The sequence below is a fragment of the Rhea pennata genome, chromosome 9 (assembly GCF_028389875.1).
Source record: "Rhea pennata isolate bPtePen1 chromosome 9, bPtePen1.pri, whole genome shotgun sequence".
In the NCBI taxonomy this organism is placed as follows: Eukaryota; Metazoa; Chordata; class Aves; order Rheiformes; family Rheidae; genus Rhea; species Rhea pennata.
This window is the reverse complement of record NC_084671.1, coordinates 12949468-12960720: the sequence shown is the minus strand read 5'-3', so window position 1 is coordinate 12960720 and position 11253 is coordinate 12949468. Positions and strand designations below refer to the sequence as shown.

The window sequence follows — 11253 nt, the reverse complement described above, 5'->3', positions numbered from 1 at the left end:
TCTTGTAACTAGGCACTCCATGGCTTTAAGATGGAAAAGAAAAATCAATCCAATAAAAGTAACACTGTTATTTTAAGACGAGTCACATTATTTGGATTGTTCTAACAAAGGCAATAGTGACTTCAAAGTTAGCAAAACTAGTCAAAAATAAGGAAAACATCTCATGAAAAGTTTCAAAGGTCCAATTTTACCAGTTCCTATGCAGAATCATTTTCCAAGAACAAAGGTATTTTTTTAATAGAATTTTTATCCAAAAATATTTTCCAAATTGCGATAGAAAGCAAACCCAAGAACTACAAAAAATTGAGAAAGACAGGTTTTGAGAAATGAAAATACTTGTTAACAACTCTGAAATCTATTTAGATAAAAATTCTCAATATGGTTTTAATTAGAATAGCAACAAAAACTGTTCTGGATATCATTGCAAAAACAAGACAACTTCTCATTAAAAAAATGGCCCTTCTGACATCACATAATTTACTATAAAAACTGTAACCGGCTCTAACTGGAAATGGTGTTCTCACAGTTCTCTCTTTGTAATTTGTACTTAATTTGTACTTACTAACCTCTAGATTGTACTAAGTAGTTCCTGCTATCCTTTGGCAACAAACCCTCAGTAACCATCACTAGTGTTTTCTATTGAGAATTTTACCACAGTAAAATTCTTCAGTACATTTTTCTCTGCTAGCCCTCACTTACAGTATTCAAATCTATATAAAGTGTAATCAGCACAGCTTAGAGAACAAATATCAAATCAACATTCTGAATCAACTGCAGGAACCAGCTATCAATAAAAAGCAATTAAAAACACAAATCCTTTTTGAGCTGTTCAGCTAAGGCACCAGGTATCTAATACTGCTATCTCTGACACTGAAGGAGGACAAAGACACAGGATTTCCCTTACAGACCTTCTCTGGGGTTCAGTTATCCCTCATCTGCTGGAGTTTCTCAAAATCAAAAGGAATATTAATGTAAAATCAGCGTTTATCAAGCCCAGGCTAGGCTCCGCTGACTATACCAGGTAGAAGCTGCTACAGGGTCAGCGAGATGATTTGTTGCATATTCTCTTCAACACCCATCATTTCTCTAAAGGACACCTCATCCTCATTCTCCTCAAGTACATTTTGGTGATAAGCAGAAAGTCAACGTAAGGCCTGTGTCTCATTCAAGTCCTTCTTCTGCCACCAGGCCAAATGCTATACGTAGAGTTCACTACAATAAACGCTTTGCTACTCCCACAGCTCTATGACCAAGTCATTGCCCAAGTGTTTCGGAGCTGTAATAAAACTCTAAAAATTAAAATATTAAAAAATAAAAACATAATTAAAGGTGCATTATCTGACTGACTAAAGCAATGGTGTTGCTTCCTGTTTTTAAAAGCAACATTCAAGCAACAATTAAATGAAAATAAACCATCACATTCACAAAATACTAGTGTTAGACTTGGGGATATGCTTAAGGATTGGGCCATAACCAAGGCAACCCAATCTTCTGTAGAAAGTTTAAGTAGACGTTTAAAGCCATGGTTCAAAGATACAGTAAATCTGGCTGTAGGGCAATTTGTGATGTAGGGGAAGTGCCACAGCCACTTGACATAAAGCCCCAATCTTGTATTAACTCACCCTCCCGTAGTACAAACATTATGTTGGATCAGCTACTGCTTGTCCTCCTGCAGCCAGCCTAAAGGCAACGTGGGAGCTGTATCAGGAGTTCTGGGTAATTTGACAGAAACGCGACTGTGCGCACATCCTGCCCAGATCAAATCTGTATGACTGTGTAATACAGAATCAGTCTGGTATTAATGATTGTAGAACCATGGCTTAAGTCACGCCATGTAACAACTTCAAGCCCATGCCTGAACAAACCCCACGGGCTTAAATATTTTGCTAAATTAGAACCTGATCCTGGATCCTCTTGGGTCCTATCTGGCCACACAAAACATGGATCAAGCTCTACTTGCCAACAAGTATTAGAAAAAGCCAAAGCAGCCCAAGCAAAAATTCTGCAGACTCGAACAGAAATGTCTGTGTGATCTTCCAATTCTTTCTGAAAGGAACATTTTGGACATTACCATAGCCACAGACGATGTGAATTTTTTTCATGGCTAAGAAGTACATCTTAAAAAAAGCAATGTCTCTCTTTGGCAAAGACTCCTTCTTTGGAACAGATAAATGAGGATATATAATAAATGTATGATAAAGATTGTGATGAAGCAGTATCCCAGTGGTTCTTAACTGCAGTGCAATGGAGACAGGTCCACCAACATTTCCTAATCAAACGCTGACGCTTTGAGGGGAGATTTCCACACACAGGTGGTTGATGAGTCTCTATGCTACATGTACACATGTGCAATTTCTTTGGATACATTTATAGTAATTTTTGAAGCCAGATCACATGAATTACAGAAAATGAAGAGTATTTTGGATAATCGCTCCTTTCAACATGTAGTTGGGTTTAGTATTTCAGGGGTGAAAGCAAAAGCATGACAGTACCTTTTTCCCAGATATGCCAGGTATAGAAATTAGCCACAATGCATCAAATAATAGCACCACTCAAGCTTTGTCAAACTGCTTCCAACTACGGTGTACTTAATGCTTGAAAAGTTTAGCTCTCACCTCCCTGCACACCAGCCCAACTCACCACAGCATGCTAATAACGGGGAGATTCAGATCTAGATGTCCTGGCTGTCCCTTAACTTTCAAATGGGCAGGAATCCCAAACCTACATACCAGTGTACTTTTTTGGAAAGAGAAGATAGAGTTCTGAAATCAGTAGTTTGGGCCAATCTGTGATTAATTTAACTCACGTAAAGTTCTCAGGAAATTGGAGAAAAGCCCTCTCATGCAGATGGCAGAAGACAAGAGATAAGCTGCAGAACTTGCTCTGAGTACAGCCTATAGTAGGGCCACAGAAGCCCCAAAGGCTTCAGCTCTCCTGAGTCTCTTATCTAGACCATGTTCTGCATGCAGCTACAACAGCTTGCTCCCACCAGTTTGCACATCATCATTCAGGAGAGTCTCATCAGCCATCTGATTTAAAACTAACAAGAATAAGGAAGTTCAGAGTTGTGTTTGCTGCCTGATGACTGGCTTGCTCTGTGTCTGCACGCATCACATCCCTCCCCGTCTTTCCAGAGACATAAAATCCTCCATGGTGAAGGTAGTAATCCCAGCTCTGAACTTCCATATTTTTGTAGAAGTAATTCAAACTGGTTTTGTTCAACAGTTGTGCGGGTTTTCATCTGGTGGTGGCGGGCCCTGCACATAATGAAGTGAGCTGGAAAGTACCTTATGTACCACACTTAGGGAGCCCAGATGGAATATATGGCAGGAGTCATGGTACAAAAAAAAAAAAAAAAAAAAAAAAAAGTTTATGTTTGAGGTTGTAAAATTCTTGAAAGCCAGGGTATAAATTTATTATAAAAAGTTAACTGTTAACTACTTCACCACAGCCACTATAGTGGAGAATGATCTCTTTTGCTTACTGATGCCACCCTTCTATGAAGGAGGATTCCTTTTGGGAATCTCCCCGGACTTTAGTGGAGCTGGCCAACATACAAACCATGTAAGGAACAGAGGCTTCAGATCTCTGTTTCTGTATCTGAATTCATTGTTGACAGTTAAAGCTATTAAGTTTCACAGCACTCTTCCATAAAGATTAATGCCTTAACTGAAACAAAATGTACTATTTGCAGGAGCTTCAGTCAGTATCAATTCTTCCTCTTCATTTCCTATCAGTCTTCATCTAACTTTTTTTCAGCATTAGTGGGTATATTGGGCTTCTGTTCCAGAGACTAAAGACGATGACACCACATTCTCATTATTTTTCAGTGGGTGCATGAAAGAGAAATTGTTAGAACTTAATCTTAAAAAGTGCCAGTTCGTCACTAATATGGTCAATCAGCCTGCAACTGTTTCAGTTCTACATCTTAATTTAAGTGCATAGAAAGGTATTTTCTTTGATTACATCTGCAAATAAGATATTAATGTCAATTCAGTAATATGAAAATTACTCTCTTACTATGTAATTTGCACCTTAGTTATTATGGGTTTCATGAACGAGAATATTACACTGCACAGAATAAGCTATAGATTTATAATTTATTTTTTAATTAACAAAACTAAAAAAGCCCTGACTAACAACAAGAAAAAAAAAGGCGTCTGTGGCCAGCTTTTTATTTGCCTTGGCATAAGTATTAATTCTGGACAGAGGATAAAAATGCTGCTCCTGGCCCAGCACTCTTCTGCAATGATATTTCACCAGAGAGAAGTAATAAGTAACTGATATGAAAATGAAAGAGAAGAAAAATGCTTGCTTTTTTGGATGGCATCGAGATGAGTTTAACACTTCCTTTTGCTTTCTTAATGCACAGACTGAACTATACTTTTTTTTTCTTTTCTTTTTTTTTTTTTTTTTTTTTTTTTTAACCAGAACTCCAAATCATGTACAACCAGTGAATAATGTTCTTGTCTATACAAGGCTTGATTCAAGTCCTGTGCAGTAGATGGGAATCCACTCCTTGCAGTCAGCAGGAGCAGAACAGGACTCCATTGCTTATCCATCTATCTGCCAGAGAACCAGCACTACCATTGGACCTGTTATAACAGGACATGTGAAAGAGTGCTATAGGATTTCTTTGAGCATCCCTTTGCACTGCAGTTCTATGTAGTAAAGTTCATTGAAACCACTGGGATTTTGAAAAGTATTTGCAGCCTCAGATCCTTAAAAAACCTTCTCAACAGGCATAATTGGCTTAATACCTCTTGTAAATCAAAAGCACATTTTGAGTGTGTATGTGTGTGTGTGTAGTGTGTGCCTGTGTATAGTGTGTCCAAGCTCATATCCCTCTGTGATTGCTCATACATCTGTGATTTGGAAGCATCACTACCAAATAAATTTATGCAGTAGCAAAATATAATTTCATAAGAAAAGGAAAAAAAAATCTATTGAACTGGAAGGGAATGGAGACAAGAAAGAGCCTAAGAAAAAGATGTGGATAACAAATCTGTGTCCTAAAGATACAAGGTCACACCCACATTCTTACATGAGGTACATTTGAAGTTGCATGGTTTTTGTTGTGATGAGAGAGATGCTGATTCTACTCTCATACTGGTTTTACATTTTCTACTACAATGGAGTTACTTCTCCTGGTGATCCAGTTCCCATTAAAGTCAATGGGAAGGTTCCCAAGATTTCAGAGAGAGCTAGATCAGGTTCTCATGAGGACCTGGAAGAAGAAGCTAGCTCAGGTACCTTCATGTGCTTCTTAGGAGACAGGAATCAAAAACACAGAAATATTGTTAGGACCATGTTCATACCTCCTTCCATAGGCACATAATTTTGGTGCGTGACCCCTCCCCTCCATTAACTGTAGAGATAGCAGGTGGTCTGACTCACTCACCACCCACCTACAGTCACATCTAAACGAGGTGCCTATGGCAGGAGTCTGAACATGGCCTTTACAACTGCCCTCTTGCTCCAAGGCCTTCCAGTTTTATTTATTTATTTTTTTTAAGAAAAAACCCAAAGACTTAGGCCCTAGGCTGGAAAGAAACCATGCAAAGCTTGTGCAATTCTCCCAACAGACAGACTGGGGAGGGTCACAGCTGATACTCAGAGATCAGTGCTGGCCTTAGCAGTAAGAGCCTGGATCCGAGCTGAGTTGCAGGTCTTGCAAAGGATGTGTCCATCCAAAGGGTAACAGCCTTGATTGTCCCCTTCAGACAGGAGGCCGCCACAGTCCTAGGCAATAGGCAAACAGATCAAAGTTAAAAAAGAAAAAAGAGCAAGATTAACCAAAGAATCTATCAGTCAAAAAAAAAATCTCTCCTCACTCTCCACCTTGTAACAGAATCTAGCCTGAGTCAGCGTAAAGTATGAAGCTGAGGTATGTGATCTCTCTCATGATTAAGCCATTCCCTGGTGAGAGACAATGCTGCAGAGAAGATGGGTTCCCAAGCTCTCTGCTAAATTTAATCCCATTGAAAATAAAAGGAGATTATTCCCTTCACATTTCTGAGAAAGGAAAGGTCTTAGCTCTGGAGAAAACATCAAACTTAAGCACATATTTATTAATGTGAAAAAGGATAAAAAAAGAAGCATTCCCGAGACGGAAGTTTGGTACTAATATCCGACTACAGGTAATCTCCTTTGGAAGAGTCAATGTACAAAGCTCTAGCAGCCCTGCCAGGGGTAAGAGCCTAGAAAGCTCCCTGCCTATCTCCCATTACCAGAACCGTCACCTGTACTCATACTGTAGCTGGCCCAAAAGGTTGTGACCAAAAGGGGGATTTCACTGGGGCAGCTGCAGAAGACACCCCAGTAGAAGGCCCAAACCCTGCCCCAGAGACCTCAGAATCTTAACAGCTAAATATAGCTGCTAGAAAAGTCAGGAATTCACCACCATAGTGCAGTCAGGTAATCATCTAGCCAAGGATTTCTGCCAGGTCTGTGGTGAGGGGATTGCAGCTTTCTTGGAGGCCACCCCCCTTCATCATAAATCTGTGTTTGTAAATACACCTGGCAAGAAAGAGGTGGAAAATGAAGAAAAAATATCGTTCCCTTTGAGATAGAGAGTTGAGGCACATGGAGACAAAGGCCAAGATACAAAAGGATTTTCAGATATTGTGCCACATAGGACTACTGTACCTTACTGATTTGAGAGTTTAGCTCTCATTTTTTTTAGTCTTACTGACTTGCAGCTACCGTGGGAACCTTCTTTTACACAGAGATCACAGTGCAGTGACTTCTGAACAAGCAAATCTGCATGAATGCTCCAGGTCAACCCCACAGCAGTTTAACTGCATGTGAGATGATGCTCCAAGCTAATAATGTACAATCCTGGGACCTGCGTTGGCCATGTGAGTGTCTGTGTCCTGCGCTCTCCACTGCATCTACCTCTGCTACTCAGGAGCGTGAAGCAAGCTTAGGTATCTCAGCAGCCGGAATGGGCACTTGCCGCATTACAAGTTAGACTCTGGAAAATCGAGTGTAGGGATAGCTTTAAAACCGGGCCTAAGTAATGGGCTGATATGTACCTTGGAAGCCAATGTCAGTACTGAGAATTGAACCAGATGTCTCAAGTCTCAGCCTAGACCTTTACGCATTAGTTCATCCTTTCCAGTTAAAGTTATTAAAACCTGCAACTGTGATAAGAAATATGTTGGGTCTCATTTTCTTTCTCTGCCATCTGGCTGATATATTATCCAAGAAGTAACATTTGCAGTGAAAAATTCTTGAAGGTTCCCTAACACAGCTGTTACCACATGTTAATTGCTTTAAGGTGATTTTTCTTCTCTGTCTTCAGATTCTTACCGTCAAAATCACATGAAGTGCGTAATGAAACTGAACAGGAAAGTAGCACAAAAAGCAATGCACAAAACAAGAATGATCATGTTTATGTGTCCATTAAAATTCTTCAACTCAGAGCCATATGCTGAGTTTCCTGTACAATCTTGCTCAAATTCTAACATGCATTAGCGTTCATTTTAAGAACATAAATATGAGCAGCATCTGTGTCCAAGCTATAATTTATGATGTTCTCAAATATTAAGCTCTAATTAACTGAGTCACATTCTCTTGCTCTCTTAATGAACCTGTTATAAACAAGGGACCTGATTTTCTTCTCATTTGCACTGATCTAAATGAAGAAAAATTCCTTGCATGCTGAAGTCAATGAAGTAGTTTGATTTTAGAGCCATTGTTAAAATATGGTATGCCTGTCCTGTATGTAACACGAGGCTGTAATGAAATTAAGACAACCTTTGCTTTCTTGCCTTAACACAATTAGAATACTAACCTCACACCGGTAGCACTGGACATGGAAGTCACGATCCAAGGCGACAATGCGTACGGTCTCCTCTTGTCCTGGGGCCGGCATAATAGGCTCCTTACACACTGAACATCTTGGTGCAAATTTCCTTAAGAAAGAAGAGATGGTCCTAGTTATCCTCAAACTCAGAGACAAAGTCTTTGCCAACTGCACGAGCAAGCCAGAAATATGGGCATATATACAAATACACACACATGTTTGCATCTGCACATAACTGCCTCCTCAGAGCCAGGCACTTTAGTCTTACAACTCAATTTCAGTCTTGCAGAATATTAGGAGAAGCAGCAAAGCATATTCTACTTGGCCCAAGTAACAATAAACTGTCTACTGAGTGACCCATGATTGTGACATCTATGCACTCCTGCAGCTCTTAGGCTCAATCCTAGTGTAAGTTTAGGAAAGTCCATGGAACACCTAATGACCAGGAGAGATCACCAGGATTGGCTCCAAGAGCATCTCTTGAAAAAACATGGAAATATGAAAAATTGGAGATGGAACAAAAAGGTAAAGAGTCTTAATGGAACAGCAAAGAGATGGGCCTCACACTAATTTCTTGGGATTTATCCTATCCATTTTATATCTCTCAACATTGTTCCCATTAAGCACACAGGGATACACTTCTAGCTGGATTCAGTCTCAGAAGACACATCAGGGAAAATCTGACCAGCTGCATCTTCTACCTAGAGTCAACTCTGTTACCCGTTAGTGTGTTACCCAGGCTTGGAAGGGAACGGGTCTGGGTGCAAAGACACCAACACTTGCTCTCCTACAGCTGGCCTGGGTCAGGACTGTATCATCATAATGGCTAGCCATATGAAGGGACTGGCTCAAATAAGGTTTAGCTCAGACATCAATAAAAGCACAAATCCTTCTTTTCCCTCCTATATTCTCCACTGTATGCCCTTCTGGCTAATTTGTATGTGTTCTGTATTAACTCTGGTTTTGCTCCTCCTGATTGCCCATGAGAAGTTACAATCTCTACTCTTAGGCAATTGGGGATACACAGGAACAGTTAGCCTGTAGTGAACCATTATTCAGTGTTTTGGTTTGAAAGCTACGGGTAGCAATTCCCTGGTTGCAAATTCTGCTTGCAAGAAAGAAACTTACACCTACAGAATCTGTTCCCATTTAATGAGAGCCAGGGTCATGGGCTACGGAGTGATAGAGGGCAATGCTTATGGCAAACAACAGAACATGAGAAGATCAAAAGCCCTTCTCTTCTGAAATGCCTAGGAAAGATTGACTCTGCCACCCAGCCTGTTATATGAACCACCCCAGAATTAACTAGCTTAAAAAAAATCTATCTGTAGTAAGAATAAAGAAAAATATTAATTTCACTGGCAGCAGATGAAAGATGTCTGTGTAGCTGCGATCTAATGAAAAAATGAATTAAACAGTGGCTACAGTGAGTGCTCTGAAAAATAACTTAAATGGATCATGATATGACCAGAGCTGTAATCGCAGTTAATTATATGCTGCTTCACGCAAGCGCTTCCTTGTGCCATTTAGCTCAAACGTGGTGCTTAAAAATACTTTAACATTTCTCTGTCCAGGCCCCTGTGGGCAATTCATTACGGACCAAACATCAACCACAGTAAACGGAAGAGGATTCTTGCTGATATCAGGGGACTTGGATGTGCTACTAGGGGCACAAACTCAAGAGGTAGCTAAGTGACAGTGTGAGCATCAGGCACATTTTTTTTTTTTTAATCAGGACCTACAAGGCAGTAGAGTACTCCACCTGCAGATCAGGGGGGTACCTCCTCCCCAGCCAGTTAAACTTGGGCTGGCCCAAGTGCTGTTGACAGCATGGTAGCCTAGCTAAAGGCATTCTGAATGTCTGATGAGGTCTCCGGATATTCCCACGATCATTCCCTTAGTCTTATACCCGTGGATTTGGTGTCCTTTCCACGGACCGACAGTCACCCACTTCCCACTAAAAGCCCCAAGGTATAGATACAGACATAGCTAAAAGACTTCAAGGTGGGATATCAGCTTGTGCTCTAATCTTTCTCCTGAAGGAATTTTAGCCCCTAGCTCTCAGTGCTTGGGGAAGGAGGAGTCTCCAAATCATATGGGGGTGTAAGGAAAACCCTTCGGGATCCTGGCCGGAGTTTTAACCTTCTTTTCAACCTCTGCTCATGACTGAATTTTACCTTGCACATGATCTCCAGCACAGAAAGCCTGACAACACACAGCCACTTTAACATCTGCCAATGAGCCTGGCCCATCTGAGCCACTGAGAATGTTCTCCTGTTGGAGTTCAACATGCTGGTTGATTGCGGCTGCTTTCCTCTCTGTCAAGTCAGCCTGCCTCTTTGAGCTTTCAGGCCCACACACTGATGTCACGAGGCTCTAATTAAGTCTACCCCCTTAGAAATTAAGAGATAAATGGTTGAGATGTAAACTCACATTTGTCAGTATTGATTTTTTATTTTAATTGAGGGGTGTAATGCATCTGTCTTTTTCATACAGGGGAAACATTTGTGCTCTGATTATATCTGCCTGTCTTCCTTCGATTAGCTGTGATGATGGGGGTGGTAGCGACAGAAACTACTCGCAAGTGTACCTTTCAACTTACCTTAAATAGAAGTTTCACTATAAATTATTACCAGGGCTGTATTTTTAGCACCTTTAAAAAGCTAATTAAGCAACTAGAAACAAGAGTAGCTGTGAGCATCCTGTGGCCAGCTAGATCCCTCTAGCCTGTAAGCAAACACCTGCAGAGGGCAACTGAACAGGACCTCTCTTAATTGCTCCATGAAAGAAGGGGGGAAGACACTGATGTGGAAGCACAGGTACAACCAGCAAAGGAAAATGCGCGCAGGCTGCAATGCAGGGCAAGGCAGGAAGGAATGTAGAACAGAGGAACACAGAGCTTTATCTATGAATACAGACCTAAGAAAAACAGATCAAGGAGCACCAGCCACTAACCAATTAATCTTGAATGCCACCGTGTGCATACTTGAAGCAAGGCTCCATGTACTTAAGAGTCCTGGAAGTAAGTGGCAGAGTATTCAGATTTCTCTGGACATAGGATAAAAAAGGAGGATTTTTAGGAACAAAAGACAAAGACAATAAGCAAAGCCATGGAGAGCAGCTTGGGCCATACTTGTGGAAATCCTCGATGCAGTGGATGTTCCCACCGGCATCCACAGTGAAGGGGATCCCATCCAGGCTGCGATGGCACATCACACAGGTAAAGCAGTGGGGATGGTAGGCCTTCCCAGTAGCTCGGAGTATCCTTTCCATGATGGGCTTCGCACAGACACTGCATTGCTCCAGTGTGTTCTGCACAGAAAACATACACACCAGATGTGAGCACCATCAGCAGGATGTCAGCATGATATTTATAAAGCTCGGCTGTGTTGGAGGCTGCTGGTCTACAGAGAAGCTTTAGGTACTTTCTTTTCATCTCTTCT

The 11253-nt window shown here is 40.9% G+C and overlaps 1 protein-coding gene across 10 annotated transcripts in view; it reads right to left on the bottom strand.

Annotated features, from left to right (window-relative positions):
• Positions 1 to 349: 349 nt before the first annotated feature.
• The window catches only part of LPP (LIM domain containing preferred translocation partner in lipoma), a 354330-nt gene continuing 343426 nt past the window's right edge, over positions 350 to 11253 (bottom strand). For all 10 annotated transcript variants that reach the window (XM_062582808.1, XM_062582810.1, XM_062582812.1 and 7 more), the window contains 3 exons: positions 10944 to 11122; positions 7799 to 7919; positions 350 to 5742 (listed from right to left, as the gene is read on the bottom strand). In XM_062582808.1, coding sequence (XP_062438792.1) covers positions 5614 to 5742; positions 7799 to 7919; positions 10944 to 11122 — 429 coding nt within the window. In that variant the 3' untranslated portion in view covers positions 350 to 5613. The remainder of the gene's footprint in view (positions 5743 to 7798; positions 7920 to 10943; positions 11123 to 11253) is intronic.